This window comes from Pagrus pagrus, assembly GCF_965226575.1.
Source record: "Pagrus pagrus genome assembly, chromosome: 22".
NCBI classification, from domain to species: Eukaryota; Metazoa; Chordata; class Actinopteri; order Spariformes; family Sparidae; genus Pagrus; species Pagrus pagrus.
Window position 1 is genome coordinate 15,885,303 of NC_140204.1, and position 22,897 is coordinate 15,908,199.

Consider the following 22,897-nt stretch of genomic DNA (forward strand, 5'->3'; position numbering starts at 1 on the left):
GCTGCTCCGACTACAACAACTACAGCTGCTCCAACAACAACAATCACAGCTGCTCCAACATCAACAACCACTGCTGCTCCGACTACAACAACTACAGCTGCTCCAACAACAGCAAACACAGCTGCCCCAACAACAACAACCACCGCTGCCCCAACAACAACAACCACAGCCGCTCCAACAACAACTACCACAGCTGCTCCAACTACAATAACTACAGCTGCTCCAACAACAACACCTGCTGCAACAACCTCTGACCCTGTTACTTATGTCATATCAGCAATCTTGCAGAATGAAATCTTTACCGATGACTTGCTCAACTCCAGCAGCCCTCGATTCATAGAACTTTCAGGAAAAGCTACAGGCCGTGTGAGTAATTGTAAAGTTATTGCATTTTCAATTCATTTTGTCAGTTCTGAGCATAATTATTTGGACAGAATGTTTTAGCTGAAATACAAGTTAGTTGTTTTTTTCATTATTTTTAACTTCATTAAACATGTATTTCAGTGAAAATTGCATTTTGTTAAATTCCTTTTGAAGCATATTGTGCTTGACGGCTAATCAAGCTCTTTAAATCTTGTTGTCTTTCTGCAGTGTAATCAAATATATCGAGCAAGATTTGGTTCTGACTTTGACCAGTGCATTGTGAGACAATTCAGGTAAAAACACTTTTCTAACAGTGATATGCAGCTTTATGGTCCTAAAATGTGTGTCTTCTGATGTTGATAGTGCAACATACATTACAAATGACACATAGATAGTCATCTTATATCAACATTTGACATTTGTCCTCTTCTGTTTTATGATACAGGGCTGCTCCAGCTCAACAAACACGAATCGTTGGAACTGAAGTAGAGTTTTCAGTTGTGTTCAATCGGTCTGTCCCTGTTGCAGAACTCCCAATGAATCCTGTTGTTGCTCAAACCTTAGTTGATGCAGCAAACGATTCCAACACCTTCAATGTGACCTTTGGTGCCTCTTCAGTTGCATTAGTCTGTAAGTAAACTGTTTAGCTCCGTATAGGTCTGTCATACTGGTGCTCAGTGATGTCAGTCTGATAGCAAACAAGGATAAAGAAATGCTTTAGGATCAGGTACAAGAATGTTTTTAGTTTTTTAAACCTATTCCTTTAAAAATGTTTTCACAGCGGGTCCAGTTCCTGCACCTATAACTACTGCAACGACAACTGCTGCAACTACTACTGTCGCTCCTGCAACAGCTACAACTACAACTGCTGCAACTACTACTGCCGCACCTGCAACACCTGTAACTACAACAGCTACAGACACAACTGCTGCAACGACAAACAACAACATGTCCTTCCGATCTGTTAATCCATGCATTTATTTAATGCTGCTTTTCTTGGCCCATAACATACTAATTTAATTAATAATTACACAACAACAATTACTGTGGTTATAATGCTGGGATATATATATATACAATACGATATATATATATATATATATCATAGTATTGTTGCATAAACCCTGTAACCCATGTACATTGTTATGCAGTCTTACTGTTGCAACAAGAAAAGCAGTGGAAACAGCCGTCCAAACAACAACCATAGTTGTCCCAGCAACGACCACAGCTGCCTCAACGACATGACGACCATCACTGGAAATTAATTTCATTGCTAGTAGAAATCTAGGACTCATGATAATCTTAAATGTTGTATGGTTTCAGATGAGCTTTCTGTTAAATGTTTGACAGTGGATAAGGCTGGCGAGACAATGACCAGGCTCCTGAGCTGGACAGAATGACACCGCCAGAAAATAATGGCACTATTGCACTATTGCACAATTAACAATTAATGTCACTCTTTCAAATAAATGCAAGTCTTTTGTTATTTGTACAAGCGAGAGATTATTCAAAATGCTGTGTTTTTTTTACAATTTTATTTAAAATTATCTTAACCACTAGGTAGTCTCCAAATGCATGTAAAATTCATGCTTATAGTTCACTTGATAGCATCGAAGCATCGGAGTATAACATAGCATAGCAAAAATCACCTCCACAGAAAGTATATTGTAAAGGAAACAAATGTCTTAAATGAAGTGAAGGAATACATGCAGCTTATTGCGGACTGTACACAACAATGTTGAATCAATGCCAAAATTCACGGGTCATGGTATAAATTAATATATATGTCAAAACAATGCACTTTTAATTTTTTTATTTATACAAACTGTATTTATTTAATCATGCATAGCTGTATTCTGTGAGATGTCTTATGCTATTTATAGTTTCTGTCAATAAGATTAAAATGATCAGAATATAAAATATTTAAAGAATTTAAATTGTCTCTTGTGTGATGTTTTGTAGTCTCGGTGGGTAAAAAGAAAGTTAATCAGGGCAGGAGTTTGTGTTGTTTACAGACAATCAAATCCTTGTGTGTTATTTCATATAATTAGTGCCTTAAAATGAGCTGGTCTCAGCCTTTGTTGTCGCCATAGATCAGGTTGGTTCAGAAAGAGGACAGGGAGTGATGCACAGTTTACTTTGGCAATGAGATTCTTTTTTATTCAATTACCACCTGACAGTCTCAGAGATGCTTTGCTGTTCTTACATCTCCTCACCCTCAGAGTATAACAAGGCTTTCACAGTAAGAATATTACAATAAATCTTGGAAAACTTAGAAACTCCTTTTCCAAGTTGATAAAGAAGCCACTGGCAATGGCAAGCCTAGACTTTATAAAAGCAAAGGATGCTGTAGCATTCAATAAAAAAGAAATAAGGTGCAATGCACACAATTGCGTGTCAATTAGTTTGTAAGTTACATCCAAGTAAGACATTCAATTCAAATTTTCTCTAATATATATACAGCTCTGGAAAAAATTAGGTGACCACTGCAAAATTATCAGTTTCTCTGATGTTACTATTTAAAGGTATGTGTTTGAGTAAAATATACAGTTTTGTTTTATTGTATCAACTTCTGACAACATTTCTCCCGAATTCCAAATAAAAATATTGTCATTTAGAGCATTTATTTGCAGAAAATGACAAATGGTCAAAATAACAAAAAAGATGCAGTGTTTTCAGACCTCAAATGAAAGAAATGAAACAAGTTCATATTTATGTATAAACACCACACTACTAATGTTTTAACTTGGGAAGAGTTCAGAAATCAATATTTGGTGGAAAAACCCTGATTGTCAATCACAGCTTTCATGTGTCTTGGCATGCTCTCCATCAGCCTTTCACATTGCTGTTGGGTGACTTTATGCCACTCCTGGCACAACAATTCAAGCAGCTCAGTTTTGTTTGATGGTTTGTGACCATCCATCTTCCTCTTGATCACATTCCAGAGGTTTTCAATGGGGTTCAGGTCTGGAGATTGGGCTGGCCATGACAGGGGCTTAATCTGGTGGTCCTTCATCCACACCTTGATTGACTTAGCTGTGTGGCATGGAGCATTGTCCTGCTGGAAAAAACAATCCTCAGAGTTGGGGAACATTGTCAGAGCAGAAGGAAGCAAGTTTTCTTCCAGGATAACCTTGTACGTGACTTGATTCATGCATCCTTGGCAAACACGAATCTGCCCGATTCCAGCCTTGCTGAAGCACCCCCAGATCATTACCGATCCTCCACCAAATTTCACAGTGGGTGCAAGACACTGTGGCTTGTAGGCCTCTCCAGGTCTCCATCTAACCATTAGACAACCAAGTGTTGGGCAAAGCTGAAAATTGGACTCATCAGAGAAGATAACCTTACTCCAGTCCTCTATGGTCCAATCCTTATGGTCTTCTGCAAACCTCAGCCTGGCTCTTCTTTGCTTCTCATTGATGAAGGGCTTATTTCTAGCTTTACACGACTTGAGCCCTGCCCCTCGGAACCTGTGTCGAACTGTTCTCGCCGTGCACTTTAGCCCAGCGGCCATTTGCCATTCTGTTTGTAGGTCACTTGATGTCCTGACTTTTGAGGTACTACTAGCACAGTTTTTGCCATCCAGCTGGTCCTATTGCAAGAGGATAGTGATGACCATAGCAGTGGTTTTTATACTTTTCCTTGTTAAATAAGTTTGGGTACAGGTGATCACCTAATCAGTACCTCATTAAGTAGAATGAGGTGTGCTTGTGTTGGAATTCAACAGACTGGAATGGAATAGCTGTTGTAGAGATGCTGATTTCAGAAAAAATGCAGTGGTCTCTTAATTTTTTCCAGAGCTGTATGTATATATGTATACAGTCTGGTTATATCCCAGGTGTATTGTTCTGTTCATAAAACGGAATAAAAATGTGTACCAAACTATATCTATGTTCATCCACAGGGGGAGCCATCACATCTTAACAATGTGTTTCTCCATAACCACTCAGGGCCGGATCTACTAAGATCCCAAATTGTTTGTACTAAGCTGCGTGCGCAATCTAGAAATTTGCGCGTGGGGTTGAACCGTGGTTTGCGTGCGATTTACTAAGAGTGATTGCGTTAATGACAACAGGTGCAAACGTGTTGGAGACACGCCTATTTAAATGAGGGTTTAGCGTGTTTCATGGTTTTCAGCATGGCGAGTTTGAGAGAGCGAAAGCGCAAAGTGAAATTGGACCCTTTGGAATTAGAAGTGTTGGTAGAGGAAGCGAATAAACATTTCAATGAGCTGCAGCAAAGGAATCTGACGGTCGCACAAAGGAACGCCGAGAAAATCGGTGAAAAAGTTAATGCTGTTGGAAAAAACAGGCGAACAGTGGATGAAGTGAAAAGGAGATACCAAGACATCAGAAGAAGAACAAAGGAAAAATTGGCATATAATAATATAAATATAATATAATAATAATAATAATAATAGTAAACTTGCAAGGAGTTTTGTTATTGCAGGTATTGCGTGACTCCTTCTCGTAACTGGCTCCAAATCCGCTCTGAGTTCCTCCAACAGCTCCAAAATAGCAAGGCTGGATAGGCGATATGTTCTAATGATAGTTTCCTCATTCATCCCAAAAATGTTCACACGAGGGTGAAAAATGCGTTCTCGGCGTCTCCTTGCAACAATAACGGCAGACATGTGTGCGCAATTACGCATACAAACCGTTTGCACCTCCCTTTGAGACGTGTTAAATTTAGACGCAATTTCTATTGGCAAAATTGCTTTCAGGTTTGATAAATCACTTTGCGTGTGCTAAATTAATTTATTTACATTTTCTCCACCCACAACACGCACAATTGCGTGCAAACGCCCCATGTTGCATATTCATAGCTGCAAACGTACTAACTGAATGCAGACGCGCTATTTTGCACCTTTGACAGACGCAACCCTTTTTGCGCACTGTTGGTAAATCAGTTTGTACATTTTTTTGCATGTGCAAGGAGTTTGCACACGTTTTAATAATAGTAGTTCCGGCCCTCAGTGTCTCTCTTCAATCTTATGGTTTGGTTTTGCTCTGATATCCAGTTTCACCTGTGACACCTGTGAGCCTTTTCAAATCATGGCCAATCAACTGAGTTTACCACAAATTACATCCAGTCAAGATGTTAATGTGATGTTTTGGATTTGTTTCTAATAAACTCATAAAGTTTCTAAAGGCTTGTCTTCACTTCGCCAAGATGGGGTATTGAGTGTAGATTGATGAGGAAAAAAATTATTTAATGATTTTAGCATAAGGCTGCACCATGACAAAAAGTAAAAAAGTCAAAGGGTCTTGCAAATTGTGTGGTAACAAAAAGGTTTTAAATGTAACTGGATAAGCCCTGCAAAAACCCTTAACTTAGCCTCCTTAAACATTACAACTGTTTGTGGAATGCACCAGCAACTTGTTTCACAGGAAGAACGGAAGGAGTATACATACCATGATACATACCATGCTACAGAGTCAGTAAAATTGCACATCAATGGCTGACAGTCTGTATTTTGTGATTTGACTTGCTTCATGACTAAGGTGCACAACATTTCTGATAAATGTCACTCAAGAGTCAGGTTATTACTCTTTATTACAATTCAGTAGATAAAGCACCTCATATACAGTATGTGAACTGTCACATGAGAAGAAAGGTTTGTAATGTCATAGATGTGAATTGGACTGAACTAACACACACTAAAAAAGTTTTTAAAAAGCTCTAAAGCAGATAGAAAGGAAATTATAACTTTTTGTCTTATATCTTTTCATTTTTAGTGTCCATTTTGTATACTGTGTGTATTTTATTTCACTTATTCATAGTGATAATATGTAATTGTCAGTTAAGATTTTTCTTTATATATATGTTGTGAAATCCTGCTTCAACTGTTCTTTAATTTTCCATTATTGTGGCACGTGCAGCCATTCTTAGCATGATAAAATGCTCTGTATTAGGTACAAACACAACAGCATCATATTATTAAAGCAACATGATACAACTTTTTACATTAAAATAACAGCTTCACACTCATGTTGATGGTACAGTGTCTTGTAATAGGGTGAACGGTGTCTCTGTCTCAGCCACTCCACCCCCCATCACATGTTTCTGCACTATGTAACTTCAGTGAGAGGGTAGGATCACAGCGTTACACACATGATTACTTCAACATACATGTTTCCAAGACATAACATTGACGTAATGAGTTTTGTTTGTAGTTAGTGCCTACATTACGTCTGACTAATTGTTACAGACCTGCGATCTCTTACGATCTTTATTTAGGACAGTGGTGTTGCACTCAGAAACTTTCTACAGCTGATAGAGAATCAAACCCTGACACGTTATTTCATATGATTAAGATTCACAGTAGCATCATAAAACAAGCCATTGTTATGAATCAGGTTTGTTCAGGACGAGAGAACTAGGAGTGGCACATAGTTTCATTTGGCAATGAGATTCTTATTCATACTGTTAGTCTGAGAAATGTGATGTTCTAAAATCACTTCCCTCTCAGAATAACTGCTATAAATAAATCTTCTTAGAAGCTTGAAACAGAACTGAAATTCAATGTAGGTTACATCTTCTTTGACCAAGGCCTTGAATGATTAATGAAATAATCATTTATAGATTTATTTTCAAATGCTTTTAGAGGTACAATATGTAATACATTCAAAAATTAAATAAAATGGTTGACAGAAATTGAAAAACAGCCTTGAAGTAATAACATCTATGTATCGTGTTAAAAGATATATATTAAAGTGTGCATGCCAACCAGCTAGCCCTGACCCATCCTGTCCAAAAGCTTCTGTGCTAGCAGTGCAAACACCAAACACTTACCTCAGTTTGTTACGCTAGCTGCCCGGCTAACTGAGCAAACTGGTTACAGGTAGCAGCAGTTAGCGGCTACTGTAGTGAGATGCTGCCCCCCGTTTGTTTTGAGTATGAATTCAACAGGGGGTCAGTTCTTACACATGGCACCTTTAATTAGCATAAACAGCACAATATTTTACAAACTGTTTGAAAAAGCACATCTATGTGTCAACAGCTGAGGCAGTTGATTAATTGATTAGAAGATTAAAAAAATTTGCAACATTTTTTTCACAGAAAAAAGGCCAACTAACTTGTTCCGGGTTTCATGTGAGGTGTCTTCTTTTACTTTGTCTCATATAGGAAACTGAACATTTTGGGGTACAACTGTAGTTTGGACAAAACAAGCATTTTAAAGAATTCACAATGGGAACAAATGGAAACTTGTGATGAGTGTTCTCCATTTTATAGACCAAAGTATAAATAAAACTCCACTAAGGCAGTTGTGTTTTCACTGTGTCTGTTTAATTTGTTTGTTGGTTGGTTTGTGAGCAGGACTACACAAAAACTACTGAACAGATTTCCAAAAAACTTGGATGGAGGATGGGTCTCGACACAGAGTAGACCTCGTTAACTTTTGCGAGAGATCCAGTCATTTTTTCTTCATTTAAAATCCTCATGAACCTGGAGACTGGGCGTTATTTTTCTGCTGCATATTGCTAATGCATTTCAGCTTGACATTGACATTGTCTCTGGTTTTATCAACCTGTTATGTCTTCCACAACATGATGGAGAATATGACTCCATCTTCCTTGTTTTGTTGTCATAATGGTTGGCTGCTACAGTTCAGTAGTAGTGACAGTTTCACAAGTTTTACAACAATTTAAGATTAATAATTTCTTCAAAAACTTTGCCCAAATTTTATTTGATATTACTCTTGTGTTGCTCATATCTTCCAAAGCTGCCTTGTGTTTCCCTCCTCTGGGTGTACTAAAGCCTCCTGGCTGAGAAGAGGTTATTTTTATATCTGGTGATCAGCAGAACCGGAAGAGGAAACGGCATGGATTAGAGTGTTTACAACTCGCGTCATCCTGGGTGCACCCGGCATCACCCTGCTGTCCAAAACAGACCCATGCAAGCCTCGGACATAACGTTTCGCATAGTGCAGGGCTCTTTTACTTCCTCAGTGAGGAATAGGGGTTGGTTTTGCGTAGTAGCTGTGTGATATCTGCCGCAGCGTCGGGCCACCCACCATCTGTGGAAGTGGGACAAGGGAACAGATGGCGCATCCAAGCCGGCCTGCAGGGCTGCTGACGCTGACTGTTAGGACAGCACTTGAGAGGAGTATCAATCATTAAAATAGCGGGCTGTCGTTGGCTATAGCACGGTATATTTTGCAGACGTGACGATGCCGCAGTGACTTGGGTGAGTGTGCGTGAAAGGGAGCATTGCAGATTTGGGCAAATTGCTGCGCAAAGGATCGACCACTGGCATCAACTTAATCCCTTTTGACGTGTCTCTGGCTCGGTGAACAATGGTTGACAACCGCTACGCTACAGCTCTGGTCATCGCCTGCGTGCTGAGCATCCTGGCCACCGTGTATCTGTCGGTGGCCATCGGGACGCAGCACTGGTACCAGTACAGCAGCCCCACCGTTCGCGGCGAGGCCAACGTGTCCGAGCTGCGCTCTCTGTACGAGGAGTTCATGGATGGAGAGTTTGATGAGAAAACCTACAGCGACACCCTTTTCCGCCTCAACGGTACTGTTGGCCTCTGGTGGCGGTGTGTGCTCGTTCCTGCTAACTGGTACAAAGAGCCAGGTATGTGACTGATCCAACCTGCCCATTCACGTCATTTAGTAATGAGATGAGTCCTTCATACCGTCAGTCTCAGAAAACTTCTGCTGCTGTCTCAACACTGAGCCTCACCTTGTCTTAGAGGCCACCAGGTGTGGCTCATTTCCCAACATGCAGTAAAGCAGGAATTTGTGTTTACCTTTGGATTATGGATGGTATTAGCCTGTCTTTGTGCCTCTCATGTAATACCAATTCAACCCTGGCACAGAGCTAGGCGTTGGATTTTCTGACACAAAAAAAAGAATTACCTGCTTAGCTTTGGAAAACCCAGAGCATCATCTGCAACACCTATTGTCCTGAAGCTGTACCTTATTAAACTGCTTTACAAGAAAGCACAGAAACACTTGGGCAAGACTGACAGGCTTCAAAAATGCTGCAAAAGTGCCCTCTTGCCATGTAATATATGATAGTGCCCCTTTATTTATATAGCAGCTTTAAACACAGAATGTTTAAAGTGATTTAAGAGACAAAGAAGAAGCAGTGAACTTATGAAGACAATAACAGAATAATTCCTGATCTTCTCCCTGAAAAATAGTGTGAAAGCAGGTGAGTTTGGATTTTTCTTCTTACCCCCGCAAAAGATTAAATAATTTACATTTTCAGTATAAAACCATCTTTATTTATTTTGAAAAATATATCCAAACAAACTAGGTCCCTGCAAGTTCACCTAATTCATCAGCTGTGGTAGCTTATGTTCAGGGAGGGTAGAAAATATATACCAGAAACTAAAAAATGTATGTTTATTAATGTGGCTCTTTACATTAATATCCACTTTCAGATGCCAAGATGGTCCTGGAGTGTCGAAGCTTCACTCTTCCTCAGCAGTTCATACCTAAATATAAAGAACCAGGAAACCACAACAGTGGAGAGGACATGCTGCGCACCTGTAAGTTCAGCCACAACAATCGCCCTAATTTATAAGTTATATGTTGTGTGAAGCTGTAAGAAACTATGCCACGGATTCAGCCTCTTCGTAGCGTATGAATCATGGCGCTATGTGACGCTGATTAATACATAATTGTGATGCCCACAGACTTACACCTTTTCTGTGTCTGTGTGCATGTATGTATAGACTTGTGGAGGTGCCAGTTTCTGCTGCCACTGGTGTCCCTGGGTCTGGTGGTGTTGGCAGGTCTGACCGGGTTCTGTGCCTGCCTCTGTCGAAGCCTCACCCCCACCCTCGGCATAGGAGTACTTCACCTGCTGGCTGGTAAGACCTGTGCAGCTGCATAGCACTGCTTGTTGGCAACTGAGTCATACTGTATATAAACCTGTTAAGCTTAAGGAATCAGATTGCCTTGACATGCATATGAAAACTGAGAGTTGGTATTGTCTCTAAATGTAGTATTAGCAACAATAAAATCAGGTTCAGAATCTAAAACGTCAAAACGGAATTTATGTAGTTTTACGCTGAAGAGATGAGTTCATGCATTAGCATAAATAATATTTTTCATCACTCTTACTGCATCCATCAATCTAGATTCCAGTCAGAGCAGGCAGCTGTTTTCAGCATTGAAAAACTGACTGACTGACTAACCCTAACCCTGACAGATTTATTGGGTGCACGTGAGACCAAAATAGTGGCACCCTTGAGCACTGATATAATAATAAACATGTTTAATGCTTGTTGCAATACCCTTGTGGCCAAAAAATAATAAGTGTAGGTTTAATTACCTTTAACTCAGCATTGTGTAGATTAAAGCAATAGATCACTTAGCTACCCAGACATGACACACAGTAAAACACAAATGCAACACCCGTGCTTTTCTCCTTATGACAAGTCAAAACGTCAACAGGATAAAGGCCTGGCACTGGCATTACCACTTTCTATGAAGCCTATGTCCATGATGGATTATAACGCATTACAAACATACTTATAATGCATTATAATGCGCCTACAGAGCCATATTATCATAGTTATAAGCACTAATGGATATTCCTAATGCTTTCTAACAGTAACCATAACTCTAACTAACTAATGTCTATAATGCATTATAAATATTAATATAATGGATTGCTTTGATTTTTTTTGCAGCCTCCTGTGAGAAGCCCCTGTCTATAATGCATGAAAACGCCTTTAGAAACTGTATTATCATAGTTAGAAGCACTCATGAACATTCATAATTCATTATAATAATCGTAACTCATTATCCTACCAATGTCTATATGCATTATAAACATTGGCATAATGTATGTTACATATGTACACTATTCTTAAAGCAAACACTGACCACTTATAGCACCTTACAACCAGCTTTTAACATATTACATCTGCCTATAACACAGGTATTCCATTCATTTATTAAAGCACACAGTGGCCAATTACAATCACTTACACATTATAATGCATCATAGTCATAATCGTGTTTATTATGTGTTTAAAACAATAATATAAGTCATTATAAAATGCTTTATGATGTTGTATGATCATTGTTATAAAGCAATATGCATATTTATAATTGGGTGCAATTATAGCCACACTATAATGCATTATAAGCATGTTTATAATGTATTATAGACATTGGCGTCATATGAGTAATAATTATTGCTATAAAGCATTATGAATATTCATGAGTGCTTATAACTATGATTGTACTGTGCTATGGCAACATTATAACAAGTCACACACGTCAATAAATTTCAGAATTTCAAAATTTCAAGCACAGAAATATGTTGTGTAAAAATGTGACCTTCATTCTGTGCCCTGCAGGTCTCTGCACCTTAGCCACAGTGTGCTGCTACCTGGCAGGGATGGACCTGCTCCACAGGGTGTCAATGCTGCCTGATAAAGTAGATGGCTCTCTGGGCTGGTCCCTCTATTTGGCACTCATTTCCTCACCACTCCACATGATGGCCGCCGCGCTGCTGGTGTGGGCGGCACGCAGCCACAGTCAGAACTACTATCGCATGACAGCCTACCGGGTGGCATAGACTGAGATACAACTCTGGATCTCTGCCTTGTTTGAATTCAATGCCCAACTCTGACACCAAGATGCATTTTCTAATGATCTCCGAGAGGAATAGGATGTAGGTTAATCTGTGCGTTTGACCCGCTGATGGATTAAAGAGCATGTAGTCTATAGTAATGACCCTATCTGCTGCATTAAAAGATTTGATTTTTATCTCTCTAGGGGTCAGGAATTGGTTTGAAAAAGGTCAACCAGAAAGATGTGAGAAGTACAGCATACACTTAAGACCGAGCTGAAAAGCATTCACTGCATCCCAGTTTAACGTTACAAATGAATTCATTCCAGGGTTTGAATCTTTGTTTTGATTGATTGCTGACATTGAGTTATGCAGTGACTCCTCTGCAAAACAGGTTTGAAGGGGCAAAAAACACAAACAAGTTTTAAACAGTACCCATGGTAACCAAACTTATTTGGAAGAATAGTGAAGGCAACCGCTTAAATTGTTACCTAAACCTGTTCAACTTTGACCTCATGATGATGTGGCATATTGACTGACATTTCAGTGTGCCCCCTGCCAGTTTGTGGTAACACTGTATATTGAGGTCCTTGTAATAAACATTAGTTAACAATCTAAAGGTAATAAGGCCATTGTAAGACTTTTTACAGTAGGATGCCAATGAAAGGAGACATATTATGCTCATTTTCAGGTTCATCATTTTATTTTGGGTTACTACTAGAACACGTTTACATGTTCTAATGATCAAAAAACACATCAGTTTTCTGTGCTGCCCCTTGGTCTGAACGCTCAGTTTTAGCTCCTGTCTCTTTAAAGCCCCCACTCCCGAATACCCAGTCCCCTTTGAATGGTCAGCTCACACACGCCTGACCCAGCACCACAAACAACTGAGCAGCTGTGCTAAATCAATATTTGCGATCAAACTAGCCACATGGTACTTATTATGTGAATGTTTGACATGGTGGTGTACTGTGATGTCACAACGTCGCAGAAAGTTAAAGGAGAGACCACTGACGAGGCGTTTCAGGAACAGTGTTTTCTGTGTGAGAGGGGAGCTTCTGTTGGTTCGGACTTTGAAGATCTTTTACATGCACAAGAACCTATAAAACACACTGAAGGAAAGGACACAAGAACCAAAAACATAATATGTCTCCTTTAAAATTAATTTTGTGTTAATAAAAGCATCATATACACATTCATTGCTCGATTATAAGGGACTTATTAATGAACACTTATCACAAGGACATTAATACAGCCCAACGGGAATTAAGCCAAAAGCACTTATCCATTACCCAAACATTGTTGTTATAGTGTCATTATAGCTTGGAACTGCAACTTGTGGTTGACCTTTTTTGAGGAACCTGTGATCACACCCAGAATCAAAGCTGGGTGTGGTGACTTTACCCCTTTGTTGCACTGTCTTTGTTGTACTTGCATACATGTTCAGTATGTTTCCATTGAACTACAGCAAGACAAAAACCTTGTATGCAAAATCAGATATTTATTTACACAGACGCTTGCTGTTGTGCAATTGGTGTTTTAGTTCTGCAGCTTCAAAACACTGGGAATGTGGTGAGTAGCGTGAGAGATGACTATTACTGTAAATATGATTTTGTTCCATTTCTGTCCGCCCTTTTTTTATTTTTAACTGAAGTGACACTTATTTATTCATGACACTTATTTATTCATGACCATTATTAAGGTCTTTGTTCATCATTTGTTTACCCAATGCATTGTTTTGTTTGCTACTTTCAAGCATATTTTTTAATGTTTTGACTGATTTTATAGTTTTTATAGTAAATATCAAAAATAATGTTTTTTCAACATAGTAGTGTTTTTTCATCATTTCCTGCTTTGTTCTTTCGCCCTTAGATGCGCATATAAATTGTTTCTGTGAATTCAGTTGTGTTTGTTATTATTTATTTATTTAATTTATATGTGTTCCTTTATGTTTTATTAATTTGTTATCGCCATTTCAATTCAACAGGATTTAAGGGAAACACTGTTTCCCTGTTAGGCATTATGAATGTAATTTAAAGGCCATATTGTGATAAGCTACAGTATTCCTTTGCACTTAAATTATTGTTGAACATATCCTGAATATTGCTGTAGTGGTCAGTAGTGAATTTCTATTTTTTGATGACGTAAATGTCCCAAAAATATAAAATACAGTTATAAAAAGAAAAAAAACACCATTGTTATCCTAAAACCATGATATATGTGTACAGTAATATTCAAATTACTAACAGTCACACAAATTAAACAATGTCTGTGAAATGATGCACTGTGTGTGATAGGTCTCATGATAAATCAGATTGTATTTTGCATATTCAGCCTTTTAATTCAAGAAATTGTTCTATCCCTGAATCCACTGTAGCGTAAATATAACAGCAAATGTCACTGTATGACTGTGCTTTTGTGAATCTACAATGAATGTGTTGTTCATTCTCCAGTTGTGATTTGAGATGGTTAATAATTGTAGGCTACACTTCAATATTGTGAGTGTGTGCGAGTGTACACATGCAACAGCTGTCATTTCAATAAAAGTAACATTTTTGTAAAATTTATTACGCAGTCACATCAGTCTCATCATGTCAGGTGTTTTTTGTCCGTCCTCACTCCTCTTCCTCCGATGCAAACTTCTGTTCGTCTGCCTGTTGTTTCTCCTCGTCTGTCATCACCCGGATTGCAGGAATTGCAACACACCTTTTTCTTGCCAGCGAGAGAGCGATGCTCTTCTCGTAATAAGCGCATTCATTGATGAAGAAAGGATAAAGAGGTTCTTTCCCTTTATACCTCACTGTTTCACCAGAGAACATCTGGAACATTGGGTCTTCAGGGTGGAGCAGGCAGAAGTCTTGGTCCTGTGGGGAAGGCCAGACAATTAGGTTGATTATAAGTGGACAGAGCTGAGAGATTTTACCTATTTATTTGTTTATTTTTTTCGTCAAGACAATGACAGGAGAATAAGGAAAGAGAGGGGGGATGACACACAGCAAAGGGCCACAGGCCGGACTCAAATCCCAGTCCGCTGCAGCAAGGACAAAGCTTCCTCACATGAGGCACACACTCCACCAATCAAGCTAGTGGGGCACCTCTGAAAAGATTTAAAACTGTTTTTTTTTTGTTTGATTACTGTTTTGGGGGGGATTTTTTGTGCTTTTATTATGATAGTGACAGCTAGTGGTTATGACAGGAAAGAAAGCGACAAGGGGCCACCGGGTGCTGAGCAGCAAACAGTAGCTCCAAAGTGTATAAAGGTGTTTAAAGGAAAATGTACCATTCAGTTTTGTGTAAAGCTACAGTAACTTGCTGTAGACTGCAATGTACTGTATCTTATTTGAGGTTTCATGACTGAAAAGACTTCCAAGTTCAAAAACTGAACAATCTAATTTTATTTGCTGTGAACATTAAAGCAACACTATGTAGGAAATTGGTATTTTGTGCAATTCCACACCCCCGTAGTCTCAACCACTGTCTTTGATACAAATCACAGGTTTGTGTTACAAAATGATGAGATGTAATGGCAGCTACAGTAAGCAGCAGTTAGCGGTTACTTTAGCAACAGATAAAGCTATCTGCGTCCTGCATTACTTTTGAACTTCCATTAAGCCTGGAAAATCATTTGAAAACTGATTATAATTTTCTGTTTGATGTCTGCTATCATCATACATGACAGCTTTACTTAAGATCTCATTCCACTCAAAGTTGCTGCCAAATGCCACAAACCACCTGGCCTCAACATAACCACAAAGCTCAGTAAGTGCCTGTGCAGAAACTACATTCTGAAAGTCACTATGCTGGTTATTTTTGGAACCGTGTCAGCTCATGCGAGTCATGTACAAAGGGTTATTATCTGGCTCTATTATTGCAACTTAATCATGTTGCTATTCCTGTTTACTACTGATGTTATCACATTTGCTTCCTGCAGTGTGGAAAAACCTGTCACATGGGTTTTATTCTTTTCTTATTTTCTAAATCCACACACTTTTCTCTACATTTGTTTACATAAGCAACATAGGTGCACCTGTCGTTATACTTTACTGATTGCAAGTATTTTTTAACATAGTTCCCTACACTTTCTGTAATACAATAGATTGCACCATCATTTGGAGGGAAAATGGAACTTTTCTTGAAAGAAATGCTCCATTTAAATCCCAGTATATATGCATTTATTATTAGAAACATTAAAAACTCTCCATATATGAATGAATACTATGCTTGCATGTAAGTAAATCTCACATATTTGCATGTTCAGCTGACCTGCTGTGCCAGAACCACAAGGCTTTCTAGGTTACACTTGCAATTAATTAGAAGTGTAGAAACCAAACACTTTCTCTGTAATTAACACCAAATTACATGATTCTCTCTATAACCCTTCCTCAGAAATTATAGACGCATAAAATAAAGTGTTGTTGAAGGAAGAAGGCTTGATGATTCATCCAATGGACTTGAAGGTTGTTTAAGACGTTCTGGATGCCATCAACTTTTAATTATACAAGATTTGTGTTGGTATGAACCATACTGTGGACGTCATTGGCCTTTATAATTGCACTTTGCTATGAAGCCACTTTACAAGAAAGAGGCCGCTCCCTGCATTGTGAAAACTGATCCAGCTGTATGTGGTTTTAGATTCTCTTGTTATTTATGTCAACACACTTCTGCACACTGACTGCCATGGAAACCTGTTTAGCAGTGTCGGGGGTAACACGTTACTTTTGTAATAGTTTGTAGCTGTACAGTAATATATTTCTTTTAGGGGTAACGGAGTAATGTAACGCATTACTAATAATATTTCAGTAATATATTACTCCAGTTATGTCATGGTACACGTTACAATCCGCGTTACCCGACCAAAGTGAAGTTTTTATTGTTGTTTTCCTCAGAACCCGTCCACACCAGGCATGACCATATAAATACAGGCTATGCGTGTGTTTAATATGGCCAAGCCTATAAGTTCTTTAAGACACTGTGTGACTGAAAAGAGTCTAATGATAAAGACTAATCCTCCGAGCGCACTTAAATTTACATTCAATTACATTGTGTAATTTAATGTTTATACATTCAATTTTACATATGCCCATGCATTCCTTGTTCTGTGGACTAAAATAAAAAGGCATAGAAAAATTGAATTTTTTTTTTTTTAAAATCGTCATGTTATTATAGGCTACATTATAGAAGGTATTGGTCTATTGTTTTTCATATGACTGAGCCTACAATTAAAAATATTTATTCCTATCTCATAATATATCAGACTTTGATCCTTTGTCTGCCTGTTCATCCCTGAAGGCCAATCGTTTATTTAAAAAGATCTAGGCTATTTAAATGTTCTATATAGGTTATTTGGGCATTTTGTTGAAAGTAACTAACTAAAAAGTAGTGTAATAAGTAATAAATTACTCTACACAGACATTAATATTGTAGCGTGAAATATTACTTTATAATGAAGGTAACTAGTAATATGTAAGTTATTTTGCATTTTGAAAGTAACTTGCCTGAAACTTATGTCAAGTGAGTGTTTTGTGGACAGTGGGTGAGGTCAAACACCTCACATGATTCATCCTTGCAGAGTGTTAAGCACCTTTAGACAAAGGTTCATACTTTTTGTTTCGAAAAAAGGATGTTTATTATCCTATACTTTATTGTTAGGTAATTAGGTATTATGTACAGTAGGTTATGTATTACTATCTCAAATAGGTCAATGAGATCTAAAGCATTAACATCTGACAAAAGGCCTTTGATTAGCTGTCCTGTACGTTATTGTTAGGTAGATTATAACATTTAGTGCTATTGTTAGATCGACTTGTTCATACTGGCTCAGTCACAAGTTTATTCAGCTATATATCACTGGGCATTCGTATTTGAAGGTGCACTATGTAGTTTTGGGGAATGCATTTCAATCAGACTGATTTTTTAAGCCTAAACAAACTAAATAAACAAACTCTTTTCATTTTCATGACTGAATAAACAAACTGAGCTTAAAGGACAACACAATTTCATACTGTTTTACTTACGTTTACATGTGGCAGACCCTGCCACCTTTTTATCTTCAAACAGTTCTGGGGACCTTATCAACAGCTTGTTTATTCAGTTATGTTAAATACCAACATTGCTGAGTTTGTATTATTTCCTCATTATTATTGTAAATATTAAAATTCTGAGTTTGAATTTCTTCCCAAAACTGCATAGTGCCCCTTTCAATCTGACAAAAGGCAAATACAGTATGTGTCAGACTGTACCTGGAGTTGAGGATGAATGGCTGCTGCAATGTTGTGAGTCTCACTGTCTCGTGGGTAGTCGATGTGTTTGACCATGGTGAACACATCCACAAATCCTCCTTCAAAAATAGTACCTGTGAACAAAAGCAGAATAAGCAAAAGAGGGCTTAAAGCAAGGCAAAAAGGGGGTTAAAAGATACACAAAGTTTGCAAGATTTTGGACATTTTGGAGTTGTGTGGCAAAGTGAAAAATCTCAATTGGTAACCTGTGCTTCATTGCACCTGAGTTGAAGGAACGGACCCAGTCGAGCATGTGCTGCACGCCAAATTTCATCGCCGTGTAGATGTTTGACCTCACCACACCGTGGGGTTGGGGGCCAATCTCCATGGCTGAAGAAAATGGATTTTAGATGACAGATATTACACATTATCCAGTATTCAGATGCTTCTGATAAGCTTGTGTAATAGCAGAAAAAAGAAAACCCACCAAAGCCATGTTTTCCCACCGAATCAAGGGAATAGGATTCTTTATTGGAGACATCAAAATGGATGTACCTTATCGGTATATCTGGCATCTGGCTCTGAAAGTGACATGTCAGACTTAAGTTCAAATTTTGAGCATTTCCAATCTCAGTTCTTTGTTCTGACTCAAACAGTCAGGGTGAAATGATTTTAAAGGTTTAATTTGTAAAAAGAAAAGTTGATTCTCATGAGTCTAATTTCCCAACTTGTCAAATACTGACACTTTAGGATGGAAGCTCAGTATTTGACGAGTTGGGGATGAGACTCAAATATCAACTTTCCTCCAAATTGGACCTGTAAACGTGAGTGTGTAGTAACCTGCAGGTGTCTGAATATGTGCAGGCATATCCAGTCGCTGTCGGAGTACGCGATAAGGCACAGGCCCATGTTGGCTGTGGTGTTGTGGAGGTCACAAACAAGATCCATCGCCTGAGGACTTCCTTTGGGACCCAGCATGGCGTTCAGCTCCCGGGATCTGATCATCTCGTAGGGCGCCATGTCTGTTATGGGACCACTGGGAAACAGAGAAACACAATCACAAAACTCAATCATATGGCAGAACTGCCATCCTGAGCACCATCGCCTTCTCAGTGCCGCCTTACTTGAGGGTGGCGTGGGTGAAGCAGCGGTTCAGGTCGGTGTTGATGTATCTGCGACACTGCTGCGTGGCCCAGGGGTTCGACAGCACAATCTTCACTGACACAAGCTTTTCCCCCTCCTCCTCACCCTTCTCCTTCACTTTCTTCTCCTCCTTCAGCAGCTCCCTCACCAAGTACACCCCAGACAGCTCATTGCCATGAGTACCACCGCACACAGCGACCCGGGACAACCTTGGCAAAGACACCACCTTGTCTGCCTCCATCTGACTGAGGATAGGCAGGGAAACAGTGGGAGAAAGTGCAAGAATTTGAAGGCATATGCAACAAAAATATAGCTTTTCAGTCCTCCTCCCATCACTGCATATTGTGCATCCAGCTCTGACACACAACTTGAATCTCTTTTTATTCAGTACTGAAGCAGCTTATTCTTGTTTTACTCAGTGGGAGGTATCAGTTACCCTGGGTACATTGTAGACAACACTGCAACACAAAGCAGATATATTGATTTCTGAAACCTTACCTCGTTCTTTCTGCCTTGCTGAAAACTCTAAAGGGACAGTTCCAGCTTTAAAACTGTGCCCTAAAGCAGCACTGACATTAAAAGTCTGTTTAAAGTCGCTTAACTGAGGAGAGCTTGAGGTAAAACAGGGTCAACTGTCAGCTCCGCATTCACAAGTAAGAGATGAAATGAGTGCCGACGCATCACACATCTTACCCAAGCCGTTACCTTTCTCTTCCCTCTCCCCCTGCCGTTTACCCTCTTCCACCCTCTCCCAGGCTTTCATGCAGTTTTACTGATTCAGCATTCCCATCCCTCCCTCTGTACAGGCTGTAGCTGCCTGTTATGCAAACTCTCACCGTCTCTCTACCACCTCTTGTCCACTGCACTGCACTGTACTACACTGTATCATATCCAGGGTGTGTCCTGAGTGTGACGTGATGGATCGGTTGCTTCCTTTTGGTCCCAACAGCTGTGAGGTCCGGCGAACTGTGACTGTAAGCCCCTCCCCAACTTTCCCCAACTCCCTGTTTCTCTCTGCCCCATGTATAGGATGGTAGGTTCCAGTCTGCCTTTCAGAATATTGGCTGAAAATAAATCTGCTGGCATGACACAGCAGGAGAGGCGCCTGTGGTGTGTACAGTGAAAGAAAGAGCTCTTCTGGCAGGGGAAATAACAAGAGAACCAGCTGGTGATTGAAAGGGAACACAGATTCAATCCGACTGCTTGACTGCTAGAGATACAGTTAAAATAGCAGGTTAAATGTGGTCTTAAAGGGACAGTTCACCCCAAAATCAAAAAATACATATTTTCCTCTTACCTGTAGTTCTGTTTAACCATCTAGATTGTTTTGGTGTGAGCTGGACATACTGATTTTCTCTCAAAAATAATGGAACTAGATGGTCTTTTTCCAGAAATCATGACCCTGTTACTCAAGATATTCCACAGACCTTTGTTGTGAACAGTTTGACATAGGAGCTATTTTCTCAGAAGGAAGCGAGCATCTACTCACAGACAACAGGCTAGCTAACAAAGCTAAGGAGGATGCCATTAATGTTTGCATCCCGCACCATCACTACATGAGCCTTTTTCGTCCAACACCTTCTGCACGGTGATAAGGTTGGCGGATTTAGATCAGTGGAACTACAATTTCTACATTACTGGAAAGGGACATCGCTGTTGAGCTTTTCAAATGTATTTTTGCTGTGCCTTTTACCAGCCTATATAGCCTGAACAATAGGCTACTGCTAACTGTTGTTAGCTAGTTAGCTCAGTTAGCAGTGCAGCTAGAGGTACTATTAGCAGACTCAATTCTGTCTGGACTGGAAGCTCAAACACCAGGGGAGTGTTGGTGTTTATATCACTAGCGCAGGAGCTTTGGACCACCAGATGGAGGTGGTTTTCAGGCAGGAGCTAGGCCCATGCTGGGCTAGCTTGTAGGTATGCTAACATCAGAGACTTCTTTGAAATTACATCAACTTTCACATTCTGTTGATTATTTAATTTATTTTGTGAATGTTTTAAACTAAAATTCCTACATATTGCACCTTTAAATTATCAACAGACAGTATATGGCAAATAATGATAGAGCTACGATACGCTATATATTTGCAATAAGCTGTTCTTATGTCGTGTCATTGTCCTTTATTTTCCTAACTCTCTAAAAGCACTTGTATTTTTGTTTGAAAACTGCTCTTAAGTTTAACTATTATACTCAATGTATTACATTTCATGTCACAGTATAACACCAAGTCAGTTAAACTTCAGGGATATCAATCTCAAAAGAGCAAGACAGCCCCCAAAGGGAATGGTTTTGCATGTGGTGGCCACACACAAGTTCTGCTAGTGTCCTTGTCACTACTAGTAGCATGAGGTGGTACCTGCAGCCCAATCAGGTTGCACAGGTAGTCCAGCTCCTCCAGGACGGCACATCCATATGTGCAGTCACAAGGTTTGCTGTGTCTCCCAGCACAGTCTCAAGAGCATGGAGGAGAGCTGGACAGGGCCGTAGAAGGGCATCAACCCAGCAGCAGGACCGGCATCTGCTCCTTTGTGCGAGGAGGAACCAGAGCCCTAGAAAATGACACCCAGCAGGCTACTGGTGTGCATGTTTCTGACAAAACTCCATGAGGGCGTCCTCTAGTGGGACCTGCGCTCACAGCCCAGTACCATGCAGCTCTTTTGGCATTAGTGAGAGAACACCAGAAATGGCAGGTCCGCCATTGGCGCCCTGTTCTCTTCACAGATGAGAGCAGGTTAACACTGAGCACAAGTGACAGGTGGAAAGAGTCTGGAGACGCTGTGGTGAACACTATGCTGCCTGTAACATCATCCAGCATGGCCGGTTTGGCGGTGGGTCAGTGATGGTCTGGGGAGACATATCCTTGGAGGGTCGCACAGACCTCCATGTCATAGCATATTCACATACATATATACATAGACAGAGTGAGAGAGAGAGTTAAAAATCAACTGGAAGACAAACTAATGACAGATTGTTTTCATTGGTTTTTCATTATTTTATTGACAACACGTCATCCCATCTGAAGCTCCTACTGTACGTTAGGACAGAAAATTCCAAAGAATTGATTTGGCAAATCCTTAATCGTGTTACCTAATTAATAACTAATGGTAAGTGGGAAAATGAAATGAAAAGCTATTTGTTTGACATCACAGCATTTGTTTATTACAGATATTTTTTCTTTGTTAATACAAAATACTGAACAATGTCATGTCTCCTCAGTTAAGTGTGGAAACTCCCTTTTTTTCTGAAAATGAAGACAGCCTTCATCCAATAATAGGAGAGGAACCAAAAGACCAAGAAAAAAACCTACCTTACAGTTATCAATACTATAATATGAATTTCTATACATTTATAAAATCATAGTTATTTGCAATGCTTCTTTATTCTTCATTTTTAAGTACACTTACAAACAAAATTATGAAATTCTCTCTCACACACACGCACGCACACACACATTATATCCCATGTTTTTGGTGTCAAAATGTTCTTGCATATGTATGAACTCTTCAGCAGATACACAAGGATGTGACGTTTAATTTCACCACTGCCTTTACTTTTTTCTTTGCTCATTTGTTTGTGTTCCTCTCAACACACACAAAAAAAGAAAAATCTCACACAGTATCGCA

At 39.4% G+C, this 22,897-nt stretch overlaps 2 protein-coding genes across 4 annotated transcripts; one reads left to right on the forward strand and one right to left on the reverse strand.

The window, feature by feature from the left end:
* Positions 1–8,185: 8,185 nt before the first annotated feature.
* On the forward strand, positions 8,186–14,479 carry LOC311252123 (claudin domain-containing protein 1-like). Its single transcript, XM_084344979.1, has 4 exons — positions 8,186–8,951; positions 9,766–9,873; positions 10,060–10,197; positions 11,698–14,479. The coding sequence occupies exons 1-4, from the start codon at positions 8,666–8,668 to the stop codon at positions 11,916–11,918; spliced, it is 753 nt and encodes a 250-aa protein (XP_084201105.1). The 5' UTR covers positions 8,186–8,665; the 3' UTR covers positions 11,919–14,479.
* A 38-nt stretch (positions 14,480–14,517) lies between these two features.
* On the reverse strand, positions 14,518–20,175 carry LOC311252122 (N-acyl-aromatic-L-amino acid amidohydrolase (carboxylate-forming) B-like). 3 transcript variants are annotated; one of them, XM_084344976.1, is made up of 7 exons: positions 20,110–20,175; positions 19,255–19,518; positions 18,971–19,166; positions 18,618–18,711; positions 18,413–18,520; positions 18,152–18,264; positions 14,518–14,776 (listed from the first exon to the last, which is right to left on the reverse strand). In XM_084344976.1, exons 1-7 carry the CDS (start codon positions 20,160–20,162, stop codon positions 14,528–14,530), a joined length of 1,077 nt encoding a protein of 358 aa, XP_084201102.1. In that variant the 5' UTR covers positions 20,163–20,175; the 3' UTR covers positions 14,518–14,527. The 3 variants fall into 3 exon arrangements, with proteins under 3 accessions (XP_084201102.1, XP_084201104.1, XP_084201103.1); XM_084344978.1 differs by lacking the exon at positions 20,110–20,175 and adding an exon at positions 19,967–20,046; XM_084344977.1 differs by lacking the exon at positions 20,110–20,175 and adding an exon at positions 19,772–20,010.
* Between the last annotated feature and the right edge of the window lie 2,722 nt (positions 20,176–22,897).

Excerpts from the sequence above, each read along its gene's own strand:
- LOC311252123 (XM_084344979.1), top strand. The coding sequence starts at position 8,666 with ATGGTTGACAACCGCTACGCTACAGCTCTGGTCATCGCCTGCGTGCTG. Across the intron at positions 9,874-10,059 it reads AGAGGACATGCTGCGCACCT|ACTTGTGGAGGTGCCAGTTT; the intron begins GTAAGTTCAGCC and ends ATGTATGTATAG. Across the intron at positions 10,198-11,697 it reads AGTACTTCACCTGCTGGCTG|GTCTCTGCACCTTAGCCACA; the intron begins GTAAGACCTGTG and ends TGTGCCCTGCAG.
- LOC311252122 (XM_084344976.1), bottom strand. The coding sequence starts at position 20,162 with ATGATACAGTGTAGTACAGTGCAGTGCAGTGGACAAGAGGTGGTAGAG. Across the intron at positions 18,712-18,970 it reads ACATATTCAGACACCTGCAG|AGCCAGATGCCAGATATACC; the intron begins GTTACTACACAC and ends TGTCACTTTCAG. Across the intron at positions 18,265-18,412 it reads GGTCCGTTCCTTCAACTCAG|GTACTATTTTTGAAGGAGGA; the intron begins GTGCAATGAAGC and ends TTTTGTTCACAG.